The sequence below is a fragment of the Pyxicephalus adspersus genome, chromosome 4 (genome assembly GCF_032062135.1).
Source record: "Pyxicephalus adspersus chromosome 4, UCB_Pads_2.0, whole genome shotgun sequence".
NCBI classification, from domain to species: domain Eukaryota; kingdom Metazoa; phylum Chordata; class Amphibia; order Anura; family Pyxicephalidae; genus Pyxicephalus; species Pyxicephalus adspersus.
In genome coordinates, this window is record NC_092861.1 from 114,508,581 (window position 1) to 114,536,512 (window position 27,932).

At 37.3% G+C, this 27,932-nt stretch overlaps 1 protein-coding gene across 3 annotated transcripts; it reads left to right on the top strand.

Annotated features, from left to right (window-relative positions):
* Nucleotides 1-27,932, top strand: PHF10 (PHD finger protein 10). Of its 3 annotated transcripts, none has more exons than XM_072409348.1 (13): nucleotides 1-124; nucleotides 1,873-2,000; nucleotides 2,501-2,631; nucleotides 5,596-5,679; nucleotides 7,624-7,757; nucleotides 10,682-10,738; nucleotides 10,823-10,972; nucleotides 12,208-12,317; nucleotides 14,112-14,271; nucleotides 14,815-14,967; nucleotides 23,252-23,360; nucleotides 25,052-25,240; nucleotides 27,021-27,932. In XM_072409348.1, the coding sequence occupies exons 1-13, from the start codon at nucleotides 50-52 to the stop codon at nucleotides 27,104-27,106; spliced, it is 1,566 nt and encodes a 521-aa protein (XP_072265449.1). In that variant the 5' UTR covers nucleotides 1-49; the 3' UTR covers nucleotides 27,107-27,932. The 3 variants fall into 3 exon arrangements, with proteins under 3 accessions (XP_072265449.1, XP_072265450.1, XP_072265451.1); XM_072409349.1 differs by having other exon boundaries at nucleotides 10,685-10,738; XM_072409350.1 differs by lacking the exon at nucleotides 10,682-10,738.

Consider the following 27,932-nt stretch of genomic DNA (forward strand, 5'->3'; position numbering starts at 1 on the left):
TTCTTCATCCTGGGCTCCCGTTGTTGTGATTTCATGTGCTGACTTAAATATGGCCGCCGTGTTGTCGCCGATGAGGCCTCCGTGCGATAGTGACCCGTCCACCCCCGCTCCCCCCTCTCTGAAGGTGAGATTGGTGCCCTGTGTGTGGCAGAGATGTGCAGGCCATGGGGCGGCCTGTGCTGTCACTGGAAGCTTCACACTGCCTGTGTTGTGGGTCTACATTGCATTCACAGCTGGCACTTGTGTGTTATTTACATTCAGTGTTCTGCTTGTGTTACACAAATATGTGTGCTGCTTCTGTATAATATATCAGGCCAGACATTGCTCTATCACTTCCAGAATTGTTATGTTTTGTTACATTTATATTGTGTTACCAATCAACTACTATTTGTACAGCGCTGTGTAATATGTTGGCGCTATATAAATCTTGTTTAATAATAATAATTAGAAACCAGCTCTGAGCTGCTTTGTAAAGATCACTGCCGTGTCCTCTGAATGAATGTTATTGAAAACAACATTGCCAGGTATTTCCCGGTGTCCATGTTTGCAGGTGATCACCTGGATGCCCACAAAGCATTTTTCATTATAAGTGGTTGGCAAAATCTGCGATATGAATCCATTTCTAATATCCCCTCATTTCCTGCACAAATACATAGCACAATACCCTTCTATAGGTGATTTCATGTGTTTGGAAAAGCCTGGAACATAAGAAAACACCCCGGGCACCAAGGTTGTAGATGGTTGCCGCAGATCGCCCATCCTTCTGAACGTGGCTGAAAGGTGACAAGTCGAACTAAAACCCGGCAACTGTCTACCTGCGTTCCAGGGCAGTGCGCCGCCATCTTTCTTCTCTTTTTCAGATAATCATCGTTCATCTTGATTGGCAGTGCTGGGATGACGTATTTCATTCATTCTTCATTCATCCCAGGATGCGCAAGGGAAGCCAGGATTGCTGGGCTATTCTTCCTCCCATGTACTGCTCAGCTTTGATGCCAGAAACCCATAATGATCAGGCAGGTAAGACAGATTATTGCAGAAGGGACATCGCCTGTTCCTGTCAGCGATAATGACCTGCCTGATCATACAAACCTAATGCGTCCCTAAACTCAATATTTTTATTTTACATAGTAGGGTAGACAACCCTTCTAGGTAAAGTAAAAATGTTTTTTAAATTTTTTTTTAAGTGCAACACTGCCCCTTTAAAGAGGAACTAAACTGAAAACTGTAAAAAAAAAAAAGTACACTTACCTTTAATCCCGCAGGGCAGTCCTATACATCCGGGGGTCCGAGTCCGATCACTGCCATCTTCGCTGCTTCTTCCAGGTTCTTCATCTTATGTCACCCAACCCAGGTACATGATCAGGTAACATAGTATGAAAAAAAAAACTTGTCGATCTCACTGTTCGTGTGTGGGATTGGCAATTTTTTTTTTTTGGCGCGAAAAAGGCTTCTTTTTAAAAAAAAAGTAGCACCGAAGAGCCTCCCAGGATGCGTGACTTAGGTATTCTGGGAGGCTCTGCGCTACCATTCGTTGTCTGCTAACGCATATGCCCTGATCTCGGGCATGCACAGAAGGGGAATTTTTCCACCTAAGGAAAAGAGATGCCAATCTCGCGCATGTGCAGTGAGATCGGCTACTTTTTTTTTCCCACTTCACACTGGCTACATCACCCAATCTCGCACATCTTTTTGCGTTTTAGGCAACCCATTCCAATAAATAGGCTCACCTGCTGCAGATTATTGTTCTTGCACAGATGTGAATGGGCCCTTGTAGCCCTTTATGACACTTGACATGGTCAGCAGTCTCTCTGTAATCAACACAGTTTTTGGCATGTGCATTATTAATCCTTTTTTGACATTTGTTTTTTTCAGGAAGATAATTCAAATGACGGAAGAGACACAGAAGAAATTTCTAATGATGGAAGTCAGCCACCAAAAAGAAGAAGAACACCATCTGGAGAAAGTTCTCCAAGTTGTGAAAATTCGAATCAAGATTTTGGGTAGGTTCATAGCTTCTAGCACCTAATGCAACTAATAAAACTGAACCAAACCAGGAATGGGGAGGGGGGGGGGGGGGGGGGTCTGTGCATGGGTAGGAGCTAGTGCCATTAGACATTTTTCCCCCGCATTTTGAGGTGGAACTAAACTTTATTTAAAAGTTGCAACCAAGCAACTGCTTTTTTGCAGATAGGTTAGGCGATGTTCCTTCTGCAATAAAAAAAAAAAGTTTCAGAAAAGACATGTCCCTTCTGTAAAACATATACCTGCCTGTTCACAGTGCACTTTCCTCTGCTCACTCCATCTTGGGTGCCAGCTGCTTCACCTGGTCCACTTCTGGGATTTTAGGACATTAAATGAGGTACATGGAGCTTTCTTGAGAAGCTTTTCCCAGAGTGGGGCTTTAATATCTGTTTGAGCATACATTCATTGGGTAATTATTTTACCCTATAAATAAAATAACATGTATATAAATGTTTTTTTTTTTTTTTTCCCTCTCTAGCTCTACCTATTTCCCAGCAGAAAATCTAGTTGAATACAAATGGCCGCCAGATGAAACTGGAGAGTACTATATGTTACAAGAGCAAGTTAGTGAATATTTGGGTGTCACTTCCTTTAAACGAAAATATCCAGGCAAGTATTGTGGTAGTTTATGTTTAAAAATATATAAATATTTTGAAAATATTTGAAGAATTGTTTGATGTAACTTGCATCAGTGCATGCTTGTTTTTGTATGATTTGTAATTGTATATTTACACAAAAGCAGCCATATTTTGCCTATCACAACAGCTGCTATAGAAGAAACAATTCTATTGAGCCTGGAAGATAAAATAATTATTACATTGATATAGATGGGTTCTTACTTGTCAGCCTCCTTGAAATAGCAATAAAGTTTAGTGAGCACACATGGTTCACTGGAGGTGATAACACACGTGTACTTGGGGTGCACATTTGTATGTAAACAATGATCAGGTAACACACCCTGGGCATTGCTACGCACTGTACTAAAAGGAATGATCCTTAGTTAACTTTAGGCTGGCTAGTTGTAGAGCAGTGTACCCCTAGACCAAATTTTCTGCCTCAAGTTTTCTCTTTCTGGACCGCTGTCATCACACAGCTGCTCAGTCTGGGCTTCCTGCAGAGTGAGCTGCCATTAAGTCTTTTAGGCTGGGTCTACATGGACAGTTTTAAAAATACATGTAAACATTCTTACTGTGTTTATATGCGTTTTATGCACCTTTGCTAGTGTTTTTAAGCTTGCCTTCAAACCGCTGGAAAACTTCTATGCCACAGTTTCCCCCCGTTTACGTTTCTTATAAACGCAGGATAACCTGGGAAAATGTCCCTATTGAAATCAATGGATGTGTTTATCTGCGTTAACCCTGCGTTTAAATTTTTTAAATGTTGATATAGTTTACACGGATGTTTTCCCCAGTGTTTAACCTGAGGCTTTAAAAGCCCATGTTTGAAATTCCCATGCATTCCAATGGGCTAATACAATATCTACATTATACATAATGCTTCTTGCAATGTTTTAAAAATTAAAATGCAAGGTTAATGCGGGAAAACGTGGATAAGTCCGTCTATTGATTTCAATGGGGGCAATTCCCGCGCTTGAAATGTAAACGAGGGAAAACGCGGCATAGGCGTTTTCAAGCTGTTTAAAGACAAGCTTTAAAATGCTAAAAAAAGTGCATAAAAAACGCATATAAATGCGTTTTTTAAAACCCGTCCCTGTAGACCTAGCCTTAGATGTTTTTACAAATGCATGTAAATGTTCCTACTGCGTTTATATGCACTTTTATTAGCGGTTTAAACCTTGCCTATACTGCGTTTTTAACACGTTTACGTTTCACATGCTTATAAACGCAGAACAACGCCCCATTGAAGTGTTTACCCACATTTTACCGCATTTTTTTTGGCATCTTCTATTCGTTAACCCCCCGTTTTAATTTTTTAAACGTTGCCTCAAGGAAACGTCCTGGTGAAGATTAGCCCATTGGCATGCATGGGAATTTCAAACATGGGAAAATTTTGTGTGGACTAAGTTTAGGAAGATTGGTGCAATGTATATAACATTGTTTCTATATACAGTGTTTTCCTTTTTTATTATTGTATCTTTCTCCTGAAATCTGCCAGCACATCTGACAGACTGCCCCTCTCAGGAACAATTTGCTACAGTTCAGATCAATAACTATTTGTTACACACAGCAGATCCCTGGTGTATACAGGTGTAGGTAAAAGGACAGGCTAAGACCTGTAGCTAGAGCAAGTAATCCTGCACCGCTACCAGTGGCTGGCACCTTGTCACTGAAAGAACCAGCGCTTGCAGGTTTACCAGCATGCAGCAGGGAGCGGTTCTGTACCGCTCAATGCAACTCCCCCTTTCATTCTTAATTGGGCTGCTGCAGGTAGGTGCTACATGTACATCTCCCCCAAGGCAATGGTTCACTAGTCTGAGAAAGCAGTCACTGCACTGCAACCTCATTGCCAGCCTGAACAAGGTTTAGTTCACATTTTGCAAGCAGATTTAAGCAATTTCCATTAAATACTTCCTGAAATAAATGGTTATCATTGACAAAACTTGTTTATTTTTTTTTCTTCTTGATGGCAGAAGGCAGTCTCATTGCACTGCATGCAACATTTTTTTTTTGTTTTTTTTAAAATGTTCATCTTGTGTGTATGAGGTTTGTGGGCCAATCATGAACCAGGTATGATATATTCTCACTAAAAATTCGCAATATTGTTCATTTAAAAGCTTACATCTACACAGATGAATGTTTTGCATTTGTAAAAGTGAAACTCCTGCCAAACCGTTACATACGTGCATCCCTATCAGCATATTGTGTGCACTCCAGCATACCTGATTGATATTTTTTTTAATAATGTACCAGACCAGTCTTGATATCAAGACCCAAATAGACTGCATGTGTCTGTTAGTATAAATCCAAAGACATACATTCATCAGTATGCAGTTGTACAACATCCCACATGACAGAAGTAGATGCAGCATATTGTACCCTTTAACCACTTAATGAGTAACATGCACCCTTCCCCCCAAGCTGAAGGAGGTGATTTACCAGAACACTTGAATATTGCAGGTAGATTTACAATTTTTAAGCATTTTAAGACATCACCTAAATTCTTTTAATTTTCTATGCAATACACCAGCAGTGCTAAGTGGATTACGAAACCAGGAAACTGGACATTCAGAGCAAGTAGAAGGCATCTTATTGTGTTACTAGTAACCACAAGTAATGAAAAGGTTTTTACTGAAGCACCATAGATTCTTGGAATCTCCACCTTGATATCAGCCTTCAGTAATACCCTGTAAAACACATTCTATGAGGAGACAAAAGTGCTCAAAAAAGTAGATGTTCTATTTACCATTTAAATGGTGCCCTGCTAGCCCTAACAAGAACACCCCAAAATATAGTAATGTGCTGAATTAATGCAGTGCATATTTTAGTGGGGCTGAAAGGTTAGTAAAACACAATTGCTGTGTTTGCTGGATGGCATTAGTATCTCACTAAATTCTTTTTTCATTTTGGTGCCCAGGAACTGCTTTTTAAAAAGAACGCTTCTTTTTCTCATCAGATTTAGAACGTAGAGATCTATCGCACAAGGAGAAGTTGTATCTGCGAGAGCAAAATGTCATTACAGAAACTCAGTGTACTCTAGGTAAGGTACTATAACCAATTCATTTTTTTCCCCTCTTTGTACAACTTGTATAGCAACGTAGTGACCTTGTCATTATTTTTAAATAAATAAAGCAGCTTTTAAGAATTATATTACTCGCCAGTCTTGCTGCAGTACTAGTATGCTATATGATGTTACATCAGAGTACTCGCTCTGTGAGTGATGGAATAAAGAGGGAAGTTTACTATAAGATTTTCTATTTTATTGTTTTGGTAGTGAGTTATTGTTGCCAGTCGTTATCATTATTTTGTCTTATCACTACAAAGAGCTTTGTTCCAGAAATTTTTAAGCCGGTCCAAATTCTGTTTGGCATCTTGTGAGTTAGAGGTTTTGTGGTTTTTGCTTTTTTCTAGCAACTCAGCTGTGCAGCCCTTTTTTGTTCCAGTTCCTCCATCTTGATATAGCAACACTGTTTTAACTTTTTTTTTACAGAGATTTGTTTTTTTTTTTCATCTCAACATATTCTCCTGGTAGTTGGGGTTAGTCTATCTGACCATGACATGGTAACGATTAAACCCCTAACTTTCAACTTTCTTATTAGAGTTTGAACGCTACTGACAGGTACTTTTCAAACTCTGTGCATTTTGTTAGATTTTTTTTTTTCCTAATTTTGTACAAATCCAAAACATTTTCCCACAGTTCTATTGAAATTTTTGGTGCTTTTCCCATGGCTCTATATCCAGCAGATTCAGTGAGAATTAATTTAAATTTGCCATTTATACACAGACATTGATTACAGGTCTGGACGCTCCCTCCGAATTGCCCTTAATTGGAACCTATATTTTAACTATGATAAGATTATTTGGGTGATTTCAGTGATCATCAATTATTTTAAAAAGCACACGATATCACAATTATGTGATAATAAATTGCTTCATCTGAGCACACACTCTAAATAAAAGTTCAGTTTTCTGTATGATCACTCATATTTTCCAAACATTCTTTTACAGATTTTTCCAAGGTATATACATTTATGAGCACAACTGTTTTTGTGCTCAGTGGTATCATTTCATTTATTGACTTGTTTTTACATCTTCTGATTAACTTTTAATTAATTTACTCTCTGCTTTGTTTTGTAGCTGCACTAATGGAAAGTAAAAAAATTTTTTTCCCAATATCTGTCAAATACTAACCTCTTTTGCTTGTCATTGCTTAAAGAAGCCGATGACATGTTTTTATTCCTTATCTTTCTATGTGCTAAACGTACAATGTTAAAGAAGCAGTTTAAAAAAAATGATACAGATATATTGTGTTTTGTGCAGACAATGTTCCACTTTTAGGTTGGTATGGCTGTTCATAGTGGTCTGGCCATAGACCCATCATAGCTTCCACTTCTCTTTTGTCTTTAAGCAGGGTCATCACACATAAATACTATTTTTTTGTTTGGGGGTGGGATTCAGAGGAGAAGCAGGAAAGTTCCTTTCCAGCTTAAGAAGCTTAGATTTGATTATCTGGAGTTATTCATTAACTGTAACAAGTCAGTTTGTATAAAACACACACGCAAAACCCTCATACCCACTGTGCATTTCTTACCTTTTCTTCGCTGAGAGCTAATAGAAACTCTAGGTTCTTTTTTGTTTAGCAGACAAAGTAACTAACTCCCTTTTCCTCCATGGAATAGCACTGCTTTCTAATTAGCTACACAATCCCCAGTGCCATGTGTTACCCAAAGCCTTGTGTAAGTTCCAACTGGGATTATTTTAGAATTTACTGAGGGCTTATTCTGCTCCTCCAAGCAACAAATAGAGCAGCAGGGGAGCAAAGAGGACGCAAGTATTGAGGTGCTTCAAAGACTGGCTTTAAAGTAATATTGCACAAGGTACAGTTTACTTTAAAGAACTCCATGCTTTTGACATATTAGAATCTAGTATTTTTCCTTAATGGTTGGACAATTGGAACATTCCTCTCCCCTTACCCTTTTTTAAGGTCTGACAGCTTTAAGAAGTGATGAAGTAATTGACCTTATGATAAAGGAGTACCCAACCAAGCATGCAGAGTACTCAGTCATTCTTCAAGAGAAGGAGCGCCAGCGCATTACAGACCATTACAAGGAGTACTCGGTAAGTAACATGCTTGTGCAGTAAAATTAATATTTGGTTCTTATGGTTTTCTATGTATTGTGAACAATACATACAAAACAAATAATTGCATGATGTGTCTAAGTGTAGAATGGCAAAAGGTGGGAAAACCTGTCATACTATTTTATGATACCTGTCCCCAGTAGGTGAGGGGAAATCTTCTCAACAGGGACACAGATGACCCTATAAGCAGTTATAAAACTTCCCCACGTTTACTGGAGTTTGACTTTAGGAGTGTAGTTTTGGAACAGATATTTGGTTTCAATTTTATACACTGCTCTTCTGTTGAAACATTTATTTATTTTTTTACCCCTTCTACTATTTAAATGCCATTAAATACAATATTGAACAGATTTTATCTTGATTGTCATTTGTGCTCCTTTGTGCTATGATCACAGTGAAGTGTATTGAATTGCAAAAAGGCTGATCAAGCCATATCTTTAAGGAAACATGTATTGTAAGAATATGCAGGGTACCAGTAATAGTAATAATAATAATGTTATTTATCTTATTGTCTTTCTGATCCAATGGATTTAGTGCTGTACATTGTTTTTCATGAAAATTTATTTTACAGTAGAATATAATAGTATGAGTATAAAAAAAGTTTGAAACACAAAATCATGTCAAAGTTTATTATTAAATGTATTTAATTTAATATTTTGACATGATTTTCTGTTTCAAACTATATTATACTCATACTATTATATTCTACTGTAAAATAAATTTTCATGAAAAACAATGTACCGCTTTTAGACATATAAATCCGGACAGAAATGAACCGCCCAGGAGGTTAAATCCATAACCTGAGGAAAGTAAAAGTTCATAAATGGTTTCATGTATGTTCAGGTCTCTGACTTGGCAGGTAATGATGCTTAAAAGCTAACATTTTCAGCATGAGTTCAGCATTGGCAGCCGGTGTATTTCTCTCAGTGCAGGGTTTCATTCAAACTTTACTTATTTTGCATTATTGCAACTCGAACTGTATTTCACCCCTGGGGATTGTAGGTTTTTTGACTTTAATTAACTTTCTTTAAACTGAAGTCAGTAATTATTTATTTTTGCAATTCTTTGAATTGGAATCCAAAATGACCATCTTCTAAAACAAAGGAAAGGAAAATGTTGACACCAACAGCACAGACAGTTCTAACCTCCATAAAATATGTTTGCCATTACTTTGCTTGCAACTATTAATGGCGGGATCTCTGTGTGTGTGTGTGTGTGTGTGTGTGTGTTGTTGGGGGTGTTTTGGGACTTGATACCCGGCTTGGCACAGCTAATGATTTAATGTAGGTATTAACTACAAATTTTGCTTAACTTTAAGCTCTAGTTTTATGAACATGTAACATGCTGCTTTGGTATCATGTGCATACCGGCAACATTTATACATATATGGGTGTAAATAATATTCATCATTAACACCATAACACCCACCTATGTAGTAGTTGTACTATAATAAGACATTTGGTACTATGCAGCCAATCATCTGACCCCATCTGCAAGTACTTACAGATAGGTAGATAGCTAGGATTAAGACCTGTGGACTGCTCCTGTCTTGTAACATGATGGTTAGATACCCATAGTGGAACTGTATTCAAAATGATTATTTTGTTTCTGGTAGAGAAAGGTCTCCTTTGTCTTTCTTGTTGTCGGGCATTCATTTTTAACTAAGTTGGCATAAATGGATGTATAAATTCAAACTAATGATCTATTGAAAACATGAATGAGCAGAGGTTGCATTCTGTAAAATTCTAAAGTAAAGATTCCAACATTCCTGTTTGATATTTGTGATTGTTGGCCTCTCAGGCCAATGGACAGGTAAGTGGGTGCCATGTTTGACTTTACAAAGGTTGATATTTGCATAATCTCCAGCTATCCATCCATAGATTTCTTGATTGTTTTGGCACAAGGTTTTAATAACATGCTCAGATGAGTTGGCTTGCATGCTTTCAGACAGTTTAATGTATCATTTTCAGACAGTTTTCAATGTTGTGTAAAATTAAATTAAAAAAAAAAGGTTTTGAGTTAATTAATTTAACTAAATTTGCCTTTCTTTTTAAATAAGGGTTTATTAAAAAAAAATATCCTTAGGTGGATGTCAGTAGGTTCAGTGGTTCATGATTATAGTGATTTTTTACATTTTGACTGCTACCTGCTAACTGGCACTCAGATATGTGGGGGACTTGTGTTAGAGTAACTTTCTATATGTCTTAATAAGAATGCCATTATTACTATTATTATTACTATTAGTGCTTTTTGTGTTTTGATACTGTAGGAAACGATTTGGTTAGGTTGGTTACAGGCATCAACAGGCAGGTAAAGTCCTAGGTGATCTGCTGGTAGTGGGGAGAGTAAAGTCGTCCAAAAGTTGGTTAATATGGAACCAGTTCTACCTGAACAAAAGCTCCCTAGGCATCACATGGTGTTCCATTAGTTAAAGGGATATATAAGATTGCATGTGTATATTTTACCTGCAGTATCGTCTAGGTCTTGTCTTTTGTCTTTCTACTGTATTAGTTTAATATAGTATTCACTAATCTGTCATGGTTCCTGACCTTAAAGAGTCAGTCATAATGGTTTAATCTTGTGAGTAGGCACTCACAGTATGGCACCAGGACTTCACTGTATATAAATGAATAAATTCTTCTTTGCAGCTTCAGAAAATCAGGAGAAGCAGTGAGGTATATACTTAAAATCTACATTTGTTTGAACCAGAGGTCATATTTAAAGCAGTCTGCCATAGCATGGTTACAGACCTCTAACTCTAAAACCATTTACAGTACAGTAAATAGTGTTAGCTGTATTACATTTTACACAACACATCAAAATTGTTGGGTTTTACAAATACCGTAAGTAGTTTTTTTAAGGACCAAAGCACAAACCGCTTTTATACCAATATTTTTCTGCAGCAGATGACTACTGAAGATATTCAGAATGACGTATGTGATCAGGATGACACGGGGAAAGTAAACACAGTTTTGCTGTCAAATTATCTTATTATTTTAAAAGATTTGCCTGGTATATCTAAATAGTATATTCTGTTTTTACAGCAACAGCAGCAACAAAACACACAGAAAGTGGAAGCGAGTAAAGTTCCAGAGTACATCAAAAAAGCTGCCAAAAAAGCTGCAGAATTCAACAGCAATTTAAATCGTGAAAGAATGGAAGAAAGAAGAGCATATTTTGACTTGCAGACTCATGTAAGACAGCATTTGATCAACTGCATAAACTAAACCTGTCCCTGCATCAGCTTTAACATGCAAATGAACTTACAAAAAAAAAAACTGAGCAGGCAGGTTTAGTATTTCAGAAGAGACATGCTGATTTGTGGGGAAAAAAAAAGACATTGGCTGGCCCATCTTTGCGATCTTTTCCTCAATATACACCGAGCTGCACAGCTCAGTGTACAATCTCGGTGTAGCTGGCTGCCATGAATGAATGAGCTCTTAAGCACATTTCTGGGAGTTACATTATTCTATCTTGGCCTATCAAGATAGCCAAAGATGGCTGTCTTCCCTTTCATAGCTACTTTTTATTATTATTATTAATATTATTATAATTAATAATAATAATAATAATAAACAGGATTTATATAGTGCCAACATATTACGCAGAGCTGTACAATTCATTTTAATTTTGTGTGTGTGTATATATATATATATATATATATATATATATATACACACACAAATTATAATATTAATTATAATTCAACAATTGGGAAATGTTTGCACAATATATGATGAACCAGATATGACACAGACTGCCTTAACCCCCCCAGTGGAAATCCCAAGTCACACTCGGGGTTGCTAAAAAGATTTAAAAAAAAAACACTTACCTTGTTCCATTGTCACCCCCCCAGTGTACTTCTGGTCCCCGCAGGTCTTGGGGACACGGCTTCTCCCTCCGATCTCCAGCCGGCGAATGCAGAGACTCTGGGGTTTCCCAGTGACGTCAGTCAAATAATTTTCTATTGTATTCAAAACAAAATAGCTGTATTGAGTCCAGTACAAAGAAATCTTGAATAAATATATATATATATATATATGTATGTATGCTACTGTACAGTTATATTACATGTATCACAATGTTTTTATTTTTTCTTTTACCAGATTTTTGTGTTTTTTTAAAAAAGTTTATTATTAAATGTTTTAAATATTGGACATATTTCGGTGAGGCATGCCTAAGAATTATAGGCCCACAATGTAAAATAAATTTCCATGCAAAAAAGTGACTCTTTTTGCATGGAAATTTGGACAGAATTAGAACCCTAGGGGGTATTATTATTTAATTACATTAGAAAATTGATCTGACAACGTGCTGAATATTTAATGCATGTGTACTTGGATTCTTGAATATTTGTGATGGCTGATTGTTTTGAATAGGATGTCATATTTTATTGAATTTTTTTTTTTTGTGCTTTGTAAATGAACAGGTGATACAGGTACCTCAGGGAAAGTACAAAATCCTGCCTACTGAAATGACAAAAGTGAGCCCTTATCCTGTTTCCCTTATACCTGGACAGTTTCAAGAGTATTACAAAAGGTTTGTTTGTCTTTGCTTATACAGCTCTAGATTTTGTGTTTTGTATGAACAGAGTATTGCCATGCCGCTGCTGCATTCCAACTTTGTATGGCCACTCTTTGTAAGGCCATTTTTCCCTTGTCCACACCTAATGGACAGCCCAGCTGTCATACTAATTTTGTGCCTTCATCTAATGTTCCACTTTAAAAGCTTGGTATCTGGCAGGCCCTTGTTGCAAAAAGGTTGCACTTACACGGTCACCTTACATTCCTGGGAAAAGGTGTCTACCGTTGGGTCAAAATTTGCATCATAAGCACAATGGAAAGTTGAACTGGGGCTTTATCACTTTAAGGCATGGACACCCTTGGGCACAATAAATGCTTGTTCACACAGTTTTGCAGCTGTGTGAGAAGGTGGTTCCTAGCAGTTCACTTAAACAGAAAACGCAAAGCCCCTCATTATACTTGAAATCCCTATTTACCATTGTACCTGTCTCTGCACTTATCTTTGAGCCAGTCCAATTAGGCAGGTACCTTGGTGTGTTGTTTTCCTTTTTCACACACGCGGCAGCATCAATCTTGGCAACTAGAACACCAGGCAAGGGATGCATGTGCCCCAGGCAATCCTTTCCTAATAGTGCAGAATGCTCAGGCTTTATTAATAACCAATTGTTTTTTTTTTAAGTGCCAAATGTGTCTCTGCCTCATGCATTTACATATTGTAAAACATCCCAAAGATCCCCAAAGATCAAACGCCAATGGGCTCTGTTTGATTAATAGGCAAATCGGTATATATTACAGAACTAACATACTCATATGCAGTGCTTTACAAAGTCCATAGTCATGTCACTAACTGTCCCTCCAAGCAGCTCACAATCTAATGTCCCTACCTCAGTCATATGTTAATAATACAGTCTAAGGTCAATTTTGCAGGGAAGCCAATAAACTAACTGCATGGTTTTGGAATGTGGAGTACCCAGAGGAAACCCTTGCAGACATGGGAAGAACCTGCACACTCCATGCAGGTAGTGTCCTGGCTGAGATTCGAACCTGAGATTGAGCGCTGCAAATGCTAACCTCTGAGCCACTGCGATGTGCTTATTATGGAAATTTGAATCTGTAATTGGTTATTAATGTCAGTGGTTATTAATCATGTAAATATATGAATGGTTAACCTTTAAATGTATCCTTTTAATTGCTACATAATATAGTAGAGTTCAACCCTGAATTTTCTTTTAAGCTGGGTGGGAAGAAATTGTAGGCGGGTGGAAGCCCCAGATTTGTAACCCAATTTATTAGTAACCGCCAAAAAACAGCCAGGAGGTTGCTGAAAAATGCCTGGGGGTGCGCTCAGCTAAAAGGGTCTGGGGAGAACACTGTATAGCAGCATTCTGTGAATCAAAAGATTGGCAGTGATTTATGGACTGGAGTTTAAACAGAGGTCATACAGTTTGGTTTCAAAACTCTATCAATTATATTGTGTACACATAACACACACTCGTGTGCACACACAAAGTTTAGGACGCTGTGTAAATTGTGTTTTTAATAAAGTAGGTGCAGTAAAGGGTTGTTCTGCTGTTAGCATGCTCAGCAAGGTGAGTCTTGTGTGCTTTCTATTTCACCTAACTCACTAATGAAATTCTGTCCACTTTTGCTTCACCATGTGACCTTGTTTTGTAACCTTTGTCGATAATAAAACTTATTGTTAATACGTTTCTTTAAGCTTTTTAAAAAATGTAGTGTTGATTGCAAATTCAAAACATATATATTTTTTCATTGTATACCATGTCTGAATTTTTTTTTTTTGCCTTTGTAGGTATTCTCCCAATGAGCTCCGGTACTTACCATTAAACACAGCTTTGTATGAGCCTCCACTGGACCCCCTTGATCCTGAACTGTTAGCATTTGACAGTGATGGTGATTCTGATGAGGTTGATGAAGGACGCAGAGAGAAAAAAAAAGGCAAAGGTTCCTCAGTAAGTCTGTCCTTCATGAATATTCAGGTTTTGCACTTCTTGGAAAAGGTAATGAATTAACAATTATAGCCTTTAAAGTGCATACTGTAGCACTGTACAGAATATGGTAAAGTCACTGGCACAGTATTGTATATAAAAGTCTGGTTTATGTCTGTTCTGGGATTGTACTTGTCTGAAGTGGAGGAGAGGTACATACAGGCAGTCGACATTCCTTTTTGCCCTTACTGGGGAAAAAGATTGTAAGAAGACCATGATATTGGAGAAATTATTTTCTCCAGTTTTATTGGAACTCTTGTACTTTGTTAATTTTCTGACTGTGGAGGGTAGTTCTGCTTATGTCTTCATCAATATGTATCATAAGTTTTTAGAGAATACTTTCTGAAATTTCTGGAAATGAGACCTCTGTTGGAAAAAAAAATGGAATTGATTTTTTGACTAGCAGACTCAACGAGACGTGACTGAATTTTCTGTTTGTTTAGAGTGCAGTTATAAATGAGTCTAGTTGAGCTAACTGTCCTAATGTGTTGGTTCTTTTGCTTTTAGGATAGTTCATCTGGGAATGTGTCTGATGGAGAAAATGCACAGGATGCCCAAGACGAATCTCTTCCGGCAAAACCAAAAGCGAAAGAAAAATCCACCCCCAAAAAGGAGAGCACCAAACGTTCTGTAGGGTCCAAATCCAGCACTGGGTACAAGGTAGAAGACAAAAGTCCATGAGTCGGCTTCTTTAATGACCAGCCTTTTTTCCCCTCCAATGCTCTTGCTTTTTCACATTTCAATTTTTCTTTTACATTTCTTCAATTTTTTGATCTTCTTTTTCCCAGTTTGAATTGACTTTTCCCCTTGTCTTGTAATTGATTTAATTTTTTTTCTTTTTTTGTACACAAGCATTCTTGCCCACCTGTCATCTGTTTTTATTCTGTTTTGCTTTTTTTTTTTTTTCTCCCCCTCTGTGCTTTACTTCACTTGGGGCCTTTCAATAACCCTTTCTTTGGAATAGCTACTGAACTTCTTTTTGCTGGACCTTCAAAGAAAAAGTCCAGTCCAGGTCTGAATGTCTCCTAATGTATATTTTTGCTGCGGAACATTGTGGTACTAAGGTCTACTCCTGATGTTCTTCCAAAAGCAAAAAACACAAAATTGCCCGATACAAATATGATCTAGTAACAATTGTTAGTGAAATATGTACTGGTTTTCATACACCATACTTGTGTTTTTTTAACACAACAGGTTATAAGGTAGGTTGTCTTCACCATAGTATTCTGTGATATGTCATGCAGGACTGGGAATCTTCTGCTTTGTACTGTACTGAACAAATATTTCTATACTGTGCAGCTTCTGTACTGTGGACATCATACAGAAGCTAGGATGCCAAGGGACCTAGGAATTCATGGCTTGCACCTTGTTGATGCAATCATATGTCATTTGGTATGATCAATCCTACTGTACATTTTCTGTCCGTGTTTTAGTAGACATCTGCTATTTAAAAAAAAAAACTTGTTCCAATAATACAAATTTTAATTGACTTCAGGCAGTAGCAAACACTAATATTTTTTAGCTAGGCCATTAATCCCTCAAAATGTGCAATTTAAATTTCAAAAAAACACTCACTAAAATTATCTTCACAAAAATAGTAATGGTGATGGAGAACTTAACGTTGGTGTTACTCTACATGCTTTGGGCTGACGATCCACTTTGGTGAGCTTGTTATTTTTTAGTTTCTGATACTTGGCACAAATGCACCTTTAAAATACAAAACTTCCATAGGCTCTTCTACGTCCCACAATATGAAATTTCTGTAGGGAAATATGTCTATGCTATGTAAGTCTTTGGGCTGGATTCACTTCTGTGCAATGTGATAATAGTACACATTTTACCTTCATGAACAAAGCCGACTTTGTTGCTCCTAATTTTTACAAACCTTGCCAGCATAATAAAATGTACAGATGAAAGATCTGTGCGTTGTAGTGTGCTGCCTTAAAATTGCATTTGCTATAATGTGAAGCCTTAAGGCTACAAATAGCAGTTAGATTTTTTTTTTTTTTTAGTTGTAAAGGATCTTTCACAATCCTTTCCAACAACAAAAGACTGAAAGAAGCATGAATGAGCACTGTACGTACAGCGTCGTTCTGCCCTATGGAGAGGGGAGAACGAGTGAGTGGCACCACACTGCGCTTTTTCCACTTCACTTCCATTGCGGTTTGTTGGTCGTTCGTGCATCTGCCGGGATGGATCCATGAGTGATGTCGGACAGCCGCTGTACACACATCAGATTCTGGTCTGATACCAGCCCTGAAGCAACAATCGGACACAAATTATCTGATGTGTGTACGCAGCCTAAGAATTGTAAGTTGAACAGTTGAAACACAAGGTTATAGAGAGTGATTTTGTTTTGTATTGTCCACATTTGTATTTTTAAATTGTGCTTTTTCTAGTTACTTTTGTTGGTAAAACAAAATTTTGTTCCGTCCTGTGGCAGGTTACTCCATTTCTATGGAATCCAAGGCTGTTTATCCTGCACCTTGGTAAGGGGTTCATGGTAGCTGACAAAGTTAGAAAAGTACTAGGAAAACCTATCGTACCTTGTACTATTAGGAGCCAATCTATAGTTTTTAAAGGTTGTCTCCACCTTTTTTGTTTTATTTATTGACTGTGCAACACTCTCACTTCTATTGTTTTTACTACATCCTTTAAATTTAAAATTGTATTGTTTAATTTATCATAGATGTTTATTTTCACCTTAGTTATGGTAATAAAACAGAGACTGTATTGTTAGGAGGTTGAGGCTTTTTTTCCCCCCATTAAATCTGAGAATGCAAGTGGCCATAGATAATAGGATATTTTTGGATATGCAAGCATTGTTCGATTGTCTTTAAATGGCTACGAATGAATGTGAACATGAATGTATCTAACGTTTGTTTTCAGGGGTAGAGATGCACATAGGCAACTACTTGCACCGCTTTTTATTACCAAAGGCAATTTAATTCACTGTTAGCAAAATGAAGATGAAGTATATGTTCATAGAGAATAATGACTGACTACTTCATTTTTAAGTAAAACAAGGCAAAAAGTATAGTACACTGTTGAAAAATACATTCTTGAGTTGTTTCACCTGCTAAATGTGTTTTGCCTGATCATCCGGTTGTGAGATTTACACAACCCAATCACAAAGACTGGTGACCTAATTTTTCAATGCTGCAGTTAAACAATACTATTTGGATAACTGCTGTCTCCAGCCTGTAAATGGACAGTAAAAGAGGACTGGAATATGAGTCTTCCCATCTCTGTTTTCTTTGGGCATGTTCCTTGTCAGCAAATATACTGTACATATACAGTACTTTACCTCTCTTTTGTTATGAGTACAGGGTATTACAACAGGCAACACTTTATTATAAATTTTGTGATGTTTTAATGACTACATTGCATTATTTAGAGCCAAACAAAATTTCCACTTTTAAAAATGGTTGGGGATCAGGCAGGGACATTATTGGAGAAAGGGACATGCGATGTCACTTCTTCAAAAATCATTCTTACCTGCCTTATGGCTCCGTAGAACTAGAATACCCGGCAATCTTGGCCTCCCTTGCTCTTGCTGGGACTGAATGAACTCCTGCCCACCATTGTGGGAGTTAAGTCACCCCAACCAATCAAGATACCCAAGATTACAAGAAAGAAGATGGTGGTGCCCAAAACGGGGACAGGTGAGTATTGAAGGGTTCTGCTTTAATGTATTTCTATATCTGAATGGAGGTTACCTTTAAAAAACTTAACTCCAAGCAGATATAATGTATCTGCGTAGTCATTGAAAACAAGTGGCCCAGAATGCAGAAATGCAGTTAAAACCTTTCATGTATGTATTTTAAATGTGTATAGATTGCAGTAGATTTTAGGCAACATGATGAATTTGATTTGACCAGTTTGCAGCCTCCCTATTTAATATAAATTCATGCCCAGCTTTACAAGATGGTTATGGTGTCTGGCGCCACCTGCAACCACACACCTCAGCCAACTGAGCTTTTTTTTTTTCTAGGTTAAAAATGAATCCTCTTGCGTTTTTCTAGGTAACTGCAGTGCCAATGGAATTAACCTTTCAGTGCAAACTTTGATCCAATAAGCCTAATTTGTGCTTTTTAATTTTTAAATAAGTTAAGTGTACAACATTCCTGATAATGGGTACTCTGTTACTGTATATAGCATGTTACAATATTGTCAATGACCTTTACCTCTACGTTCGGCTATACAGTGTTATTACTTGAGGTTTCCTTATTTTTATATGTAGATCTTTCACACGTAGATTTTGGTGAAACATATTGTCTGTTCATATATATTAGCTCGGCTGGCTTTATATCTGACTATACATGTGTACAGTTTTCTAGAAATGTTAACTTACTCTATATTGAAACATATCAAGGCAGCCCAACGAAATTACTATGACACAACTATGTAAACTGTTGGTGGTAGTTTGCATTTTGTCCAAATGTTTTGGAATTCAAAAGCTAGTTAGGTGGTTGATTTTGCTAGACAATTGCCCTGAGTTCAAGCAGTATTAGTCCAGTATATATATGTGGGAGAGGAGGATCACAATGTGTTCTCTAACAGATGTGCTATAAGGGCAAAAGGCACCAGTTGTTTTACTCAAATAGGCTAGAAGCACCCAAAAATATTTTAAGAATCCTTTTAAGGAAGTCTTCCAAAAGCATTCCTAATTGTGGATGGCCATTTTCCCCATTGCACTAGGTAGTGTTTAGAACCCCATGCTGAGTTATTGATACTGTACATATTGTTAGGGAGGTTTCACCTTACTACATGTCCTAAAATTTGGATGCATTCAATACCTTCTCACATGAGGAAGGTTTAGAACTCCATTCAGTGCTATTTCACAGGGATCACAAGCAGCATTAAAAACATAACAGTTCTAACCTTAACCTTGTATTATCCTGCACTAAAAACATTTTGGCTGTATTTCCACAGGGGAACCTGTCACAAGAGAAACGTAGGCTAGCATTGCAAGTTCTCATTGCCTATTATGCATCTTACATTGTTTTATAGACATGTACCTAGTACACAGAAAAGGACTGACTTTCTCTGGTTTTTTATTTTTTTCCCCTCATCATACTTGTTCAGGTCAGTAATTAAGAAAGCATTTAAAGAGATGCTGTCACTTTGTTCAATCAGGGTAAAGAGGCTTACCAGATCCTCAGATACCTTTTCATCCCTATCACAGCTCCTTACTCTTTTGCATCTGGCAGTGATGATTTTGGGTATGTTAGTGGCCTGGCTGTAATTCTGCCTAAGGTTGTATACACACATTCAATAATTGTTGTAGGAAAGGATTTTTCTTGATCCTTTCCAATGACAAAAGATTGAACGATCGCTAAACATACAGCGCGGTTCTGCTCTATGTAGAGAGGAGGGGGAGAATGACTGAGCGGCACTACGCTGAGCTCTCTCCCCTTCACTTTCATCTCAATTCTTCGTGGATCCACCAGGACGGATCAACGAACAACGCCGGACGAGCGCTGTACGCACTCCAGATTCTCGTCCGATACTAGAGTCGATTATTGGATGAGAATCATCTGATGTGTGTACGTAGTTTAAGATGTCGGCCACCATATTTCTCTCATGAAAGGTTCTTTTTTAAATGTAGCCAATGTTGTGTTAAATACTACCAAACAGGTACATTAGTTGACAGATTAACATGTAATAAACGTACAACTTTTTTGTATGGTTTAAGTTTTGCCATTTTTGCATTTTCTCATTTTGAACCAGAGATCAGTATTGTGCAGACCGCCTATCCGTTAGCAAAGTAAGCCAAAGGTTCCTTCAGATAAATATATTCTACAGAGATGATAGATTTTTAGATGTGTAAATAGAGTGTGTAAACGGGAAGTTTGTTTGTGAAATGTATTGTGACTTTTAATACAATTATATTTATTTTGTAGATGTAGACGTGAATATTTCACATTTATGTCTGTTTTATTGTATATAAGAGGCTTACCATGCTTTATTTTTAAATAAATGGCAAAAATGTCATATTAAAGTTTCTGTCATCCTTTAAATATGTATGGACTAGTATATGTGCTGTTTATTAGCTGCTATGAAATATCTCTGCATACCCTAATGCAGTGTTTCTCAACCAGGGTTCATGCAGAGGTTGCTAGGGGTTTCTTGAGCCAATTTGTGCACTTCAGGTCAGTTCAAGTAACACCAGTGATCTTTTTAGCTATTCGTAAGGGTGATATCCTTCCCACTGTCCAGCAATATAACATGCATTCTTCCTACTGACCACCATGATAGTGTACTGTGAGCTGTGGCTAAAGTAATTTTAGTAGGGGTTACCTGAAAGTTATTTCAAAGCATTCCCTCATTTTTAAAAAGGTAGAGAAAGGCTGCCTTAAGGCATCAGTCACTCTATGCAGTGACCTGCACCTCACATAGTGTGCAATATGCAAGGACATCAGGTATTGCACAGAAAGCATTGTCTGAGGTTCTCACATTATGTGATATTTTTAGTGCATTGCTACGATGTGCTGCTGCATGCATTTTTACCTGTGTGAAGCTCCATTCAGAGTGAATGGGGTCAGAATCACAACTGACTGTTGCAGTAATAACGCACATTCTTGTTTTGTAAAAAGAGGTATAAAAGGTTAAGCACATTACATTAAATTGTACGGGGTTTGAAGTGAGAAGGTTAAAATTAACAGCTTTTTTTTCTAGGCACTTCAATGACAAGATGTTTTCATTATTCCAAGCTCTGCTCCCCTGCCATGTGCAGTATGAAAGGAATTCCTGCTGCTGAATTCTGTATATTTTGCATTATGCAAACATTTAGTTAACCTGTCTGTATATTTCCTTGCTATCTCCTTTCATCGGTGTGCTTATTAAATGTTCTTAGTTGTTGTGTAAGCAATGTGCTGACTACTAGGAGGAGTTAAACAAATAATCAAATGCCCTGATGAGTAGGTATAAGTGTAAAGCAGCGAGCATTTTTAGGTAGAGTGGCTGCTTTATCGTTCACAGGTTTCTAGGCAGAAGGTCTAAAACTCTCTATATGTTCCTGGGCTCCTCAGTCTTTAGCCTGCTTGCCTGGGGATACTAGTTTTTGAGCATAAATTAAATAATAATTTTCAGTGGGTATAGAAAAGAATCATGATGATCTACATTTTTAATCAAGTTTAGGTTTTGGCTCTGACTACCCCACAAAGGGACATTCATTTGTTTTCCCTTTAGCCACTATGTGGTCAATTTTGTTGTATGTTTCAGGTCATTGTCATGTTGAAAAGGGAACATTCTTCCCATTGACAACTTTGTCAGATGGCAGCATGTTTTCCTCTACTATTTGATTACATTTCACCATTTTTTTCTTCTATCCTGACAAATGCTCCTGTTCCTGCTGCAGGGACCCCCAGGATGCTAGCACCACTATTCCTTACTATAGGTATGATGTTCTTTGAGGCCAAATATTCCATTTGGCCTCAGAATCTTTAAGGTGTGTTTTGGCAAAGCTGAATTGAAAGTTGGTGTTGCCTTTCCCGAGGTGTGGCCTTTTTTTTCCTGCAACCCTTTTTTATATTGTCAAATGCATAGGATGGCCACTCTTTTCCATTTGTTCCTGTAACTTCTTCAAAATTCCAGTAGGTCTCCTGGCAACCTTTCTGACCAGTTTCCTTCCCAACTTTCTATCCTGTTTGGAGGGAAGACCTGATCCATGGACAGTCCTAGTAATACCAAACACTTTCCACTATCAAATTATAAACTTTACCATACTTCCTAATAAGGGCTTTGAATTTTTTTGTTTAAATCCCTCTCTTGCCTGACCACAACTTTATCCCTTAAATCTTTTGGCAGTGCCTTGCCACCCATAGTCAATTGTTTGCTTTCAGTTGCACTACCAAGCCTTGCATTGCTTTAGGAATAGCTGTTTGTATGTTGAAGTAATCTAAATGATTTGGTAGCTCACAGAAACCAATTGCATAGCTTGGTGTGTAATGGTCATTAGTTAATCTACAAAAAATGTTTTAGGGAGTGATCCTTCTCTCTGTCTCAGTGATTGTGTTTTAGTTTTTTAAACTGTTATTACATCTTTCACTTGGCTGCTATAAGCAGCATTTAGCAATTATAGCTGGAAAACCTTTTTTTTTTCCATGCGCCTTCATTTTGGGCTGCAAGGCAACAAAACGTGAATACTTTGAAAGGGTGATTGTTTTCTATGCCCACTATATAAAAATGTGCTAAATTGTAATACTTTAGGTGTCCCCCAGGTCCATTTTTCATCTAAAATTCATTGAGAAAAATGTGTGAGAACATGGGATTAAATAAACCCGTGTTTGGGTGAACTGTGAAGAAAAGCCCAAAAATACATGAATGCCAAAAATACAGATTCTATATCCGCCCATTCTACAGAGGCAGAGTTTTTCTATGTTGTAGTATAGAATGAAGAGCAGAATCTTAGATCTCACATTTTGTGTTACATGCATTACAATAATGTTCTCCTGTTACTTACCATGCCTCTAAACTGGTTTTATTTTCTTTACCTTAAAGACTTTGCACCATAGACTTTAATATGAAATGATGAAGTCCTTTACCTTTTTTTTTACGTGTTCATTTTTTACTGATTTTATATTAAAATGTTTATGGCAAAAAATGTCCTCACAGACAAGATAAACTTAGTCTTTGCTATAAAAGCAACTCTGGGCTTTGAAATGCTTATGAGGTTTCTTGTGTTATTGTGTTATCTGTACCAAATAACCTGATTTCCACAGCTAATAGTCAATGCAGTTGTCAATATCTGTATTTAATGGTACAGCAAACATGGACACTAAAAGGTGGTTTTTATGTAATGTTTTGGTTTATGTATCTATGTTTTAGTTTTTATGAAATTCTTGTCAGCCTTTCTAGAGCTGCATGTTGGAATGAATTCTGGGCCCCACACACTGGGTTTCCTAAGACATGACATTACTGCCCTTTTCTACCCTTCTAGCCAAAGTCCATCTCCAATGCTGTTTGTGGAATTTGTCTGAAGGGTAAAGACGTCAACAAGAAGGGGAGAGCAGAGAAGCTTATACACTGTTCCCAGTGCGAAAATAGTGGTAAGTGTAAACCGTAATAATGGATTTTTTCTGACATTCTTTTACATTCTTTAATTGGTAACTATATCATTAAAAGTTGTGTTTTGTTGTTTTGTTTATACCTCTTGGTGCTGCTAACTTGTCTATCTGACTGTTAGTACTTGGCATTGTTCTCAGTTTTTACTCTTGACCACAGAACACCCCAATGTTATGGAGATGAGATAATGTTCTGTGGTTTTAATAGACTGCACCCCAACCCCCTCCCAGATTACTATATTGCTCTTTAATTCGTAAAGTACGGTAGGGGAGCAATCCCCCTTAGGACAGGAAGTATGTTAGTGGCAGGACTACCAGGTGTAAGTCTGAAAAAAAACAACAAATGCAGCCACATCATCCAAAGACTGGTAGTTTGCAATATAATACATTTTTGTTCTTCAGGCACATCTAGATTTATTCTTTGTATTATTGGACGATTTGTTTTTAAAGCACTGAAATTTTTCATTTTGAATAGTTTGAGGAGGTTGGAACCTTACAGATTATTGTGGTGGGGGTGCATGTCCCCATTTCTGACAGACTCTGTTGGTATCCTGTGGACACAAAGTGAGGATAGATCAGGTATTAAGGCTTCTTCCCACTGTAGGGGTGTATGTGTTTACTAATGCATGTACATTACTATGCATTTTGCACGGCCTAAATATTCTCCCCCTATTGTCAGTGAACAAAGGGCACCTTGGGTTCTACTAATCACTAAATGATAGGGCATTCAACCCTCCCAGCACTTTTCGCTAGCAGTCCAGCTTTTATCAGACAGCCATTCAAGCTGGACTTTGTGCACAACACAGGAGAATCTATTGGTGAGAAAAGGCATTCTGTGGTGTCAGCTCAGTTTGCTGAGGATCTGAATTTTACTTTGTATCTTTTTGGTACTCTGTATCTCTACTACCTATTTTCTGCAGTCAGAACTGACAGGTTGCTGTCTCCATTTTAATTAACAAGTGATCTGACCGTCTGAAGTAAACATTTAAGTTGGTCAGAGATAAAAAAGAAAAAAAACAACCAAGTAAATTGAATACTCCTTCCCTTATCTTTTTTTCTGTCCAACAAAATGCTGTGTACACATAAAAAAAAAAAAGGTCAGCTGCAGATTCTTAGCCTTTGTTCCCAGTAAGCCCGCTGTCACCTGTTGAAGGATAGTAAGGCATGCTCATGCACTGATTTTGTAGTATGTGAAAGCAGCACATTGTTTTAGCCTTTTCTAGGAAGCATACAATTTAAGGGTAATATGTATTCTGATCATTCAGATGTAAGCGTAAATATTTTCTCTTTCCATGTTCATCCAGTAATAGAAGTTCTGGATTGTTTCATGCTTCTGGGTTGTACATATTTTGCAAATTTATTTTTTATATTTCATGTTTATACAAAAAACTGAACAAGTCACTGTAGTGTTTTATCTACCTTAATCACTATGATGTTCACAGTGGGCCATATATTTATTATGAAAGATTTGGAAAAAAAAGCTTCAAAGGCTGCTCTAGCAGGTGATATGAGGAGACTGAAAGAAAGCAGCATCTACCGTGCTCTCCCCTATAATGGCCAATCCTAAACAACTTCAAACGTTTTGCTATTATATGTGATGTGGCTGCATATAAAACATCTCCAAGACTGCAATGAGTAATAACGTTTGCTGTATCTGGTTTGCTGTATCTTTCTAGGTCATCCTTCATGCCTGGATATGACGCCAGAATTAGTTGCAGTAATAAAAAAATACCCCTGGCAATGTATGGAGTGCAAAACGTGTATCATATGTAGCCAGCCTCACCATGAAGAGGAAATGATGTTTTGTGACCACTGTGACCGTGGCTATCATACTTTCTGTGTCGGGCTTGGTGTTCTTCCATCAGGTATGTTTGCCAGCACTAAATCATGCAAAGCATTGTACATGGCTTTTTTGCAGATAAACATTGTAGCATGCACAGGATACATGGAAACATGATGTGAATCTGTATTCAGACATGCAGTCTGCAGAAAATATTCTGCATGGTTAGATGCCTAAATGCAAGTTCACCTTCGGTATAGGTCAGGTGTGGGCATTTAATTTACCTGGGAAGAGATTGCTATCAGAATGCTTTTGGAGCTAGTTTGGTGGCACAAAGGGGATACACTCGGCTTCCGGCAGTGGTTTTAGAAGGGGAAGATATATTATTACTGTACACCTTCTAAGGAATCCAACAATAGAGAAGAACATTACTGGCGAGAAACTCCATACATGCCTTTGATCACCGCTTGTGGAATTTTGAACCTGAAGCATTTTTGGTGGTAGTACCAGAATAGGTCAAATAGGACCTGATCCAGCTGTCATATACCTCATCTATAACAGATCAGCAATAATAATATATTGTTTTGTCTTTATACATTATTACGATCTATACAGTAACATTATTATTTTACAGTATGAGCCCAACTGCTCCCCGACCTCATCCATAATTCCACCCACAGACCTCATAGTAGGCAGTTAACTGCAAAGGCCACCACCTTCATGTGTATTAGGTTATCTGCTCCAGTGAGCTGCAGCATATGGCTTGTGTGTCTTATTCTCTATAAGCTTTTAAGCTTTTCCTTGCTGGTATGTCCATAGAGACATTAGTGTACATATGCAGAACACAATGCTTGCTGGTGAACATAGTAGAACTGTTTAGGCCATAGGCTGCAGCCTGTGCTGGCTTAAAGTGTCCACAATTTAGAGGTTATTGGTTAGAACTACAGATGTCACAGTATAGATGAAGGAGGGGGGAGGTGATCATGTCCATATGCTTTTTTAATAAAGACGATTTGTATAGGGCCAACATTTTATGCAGCACTGTACATTAAATAGGGGTTGCAAATGACAGACAGATACAAACAGTGACATATGAGGAGATGACCCTGCCCAGAAGATCTTACAATCTAGGAGGTAGGGAAGTAACACACAATAGGAGGTGAGATATGTAAAAGAATTAGTGATGGTTTTAAAAGACAGAAGAAGATGGGTAGGGAAGTTTGAAAGAAAGTGTTTTGAGTGCTCTTTGAGTGCTCTTTCTGCTCATTCTGCTTTAAATGAGCAGAAAGTCAGGGGCAAGGTTGACCACACACAAATACAGGTAGACTGCCACCATGTACTTATGCGCAGTTATGATTCTGCTTCTTTAATACTGTCTGTGTCACCCGCTGCCACTCCAGACAGGGATGTCTCAGAAATCACAATGTTTATAGTAGCGTGGATTAGCAAATTACACTATTTCTACTTTGAGCATTCAGAGATTAAGCTTATTAAACTTTTTATAGTGTTTAACACGTAAAAGCATACAAAAACACAGTGCATAAACAAATACAGAAAAAATAAAGACTAATCAAGAAACAATAACAAAACAATAGCAACAGTGTAAAATAAAAGGGAAAATCTGTGAAATTTTACTTGGGAAGAGTTGGGTTGCCTTGGTTCAGGTTGTTGTATAAAGTCCAAGATTTGAATCAGAGGCACTGGGCTCCCTGCAGTTCTCAATGCTATAAACTTTTTTTTTTTTTTTTAAGAAGGTAGGGGGACTAAAATTTTAAATGACTTTTGCTTTCACTGTTTTTTAATAATACTAATTGTCATGATGAACTTGTTTGTTAAAGAAATCACATCTTGTTTTTGTTTTAAAGGTCCCTGGATCTGTGATTGCTGTCAGAATGTTCCAAGCACACCAAAAAAAGGAATTAAAAGAGGCAAAAACAGTAAAGAAGGATAAATGATATTTATAGATGCTGAATATACAGGTCTTTAAAATCGGTGCTACCCAGCTAAATACTCTGGTGTACTCTTAAGAGAATATTTCAATAACATGCTACTTTTCACATTTTTTAAATCAAGTAAAACAAAAAACCTAGTTGGAATTTTACTTAACCATGTATAACATCCTGAGACTTGATGAATTACATATTTTTTGTAGATATTTATTTTGCATTTTTGTCAACATTTAAACAAATTCATTTAAAATATATACATGTATCATGCCAATGGGCTTAGGAAGAAAAGAACTGTACACATGCACTGAATATTTCCCATGTGCTGCAAATTTCACATATTTCCTTTATGTCAGCCTTTCCTCATTGTAAATTACTGGTCACAAGTGTTCATTTTCTTTACGTCTAGTTTTGGGTGGTAAAAATCGCAAAGACAAATCTCCATGTGATATATTGGTGGATCATTTTTGTTGTATATCATATCACGTGTCAATGAATATTTTATTATTGTATGTATGAATTCAGAAAAGGTGTTGTCAACTGCAAGTACTGTGCTGTGCTTTTACATTTATGTGAGCTGTTATTGTAGATCTAGCGAAACCTCAAAGCTGCTTAAAGCCCAGAATTATCACACTGTGACAAAATATCAACACAATTTAAGAGGCGTGTGGACTGTTGTGGAATCAAGAGCTTTCTATGGCCTTAGAACCAATGGGACCATCCTTAATTTTATTTTTTTTTTTTTTTTTTTTTTTTTTAGTTATACCAATTTTTGCTGCTTAAAGAACAACTTTTTAGATCTTAACTAAAGGATACATTTTGAATTCTGAA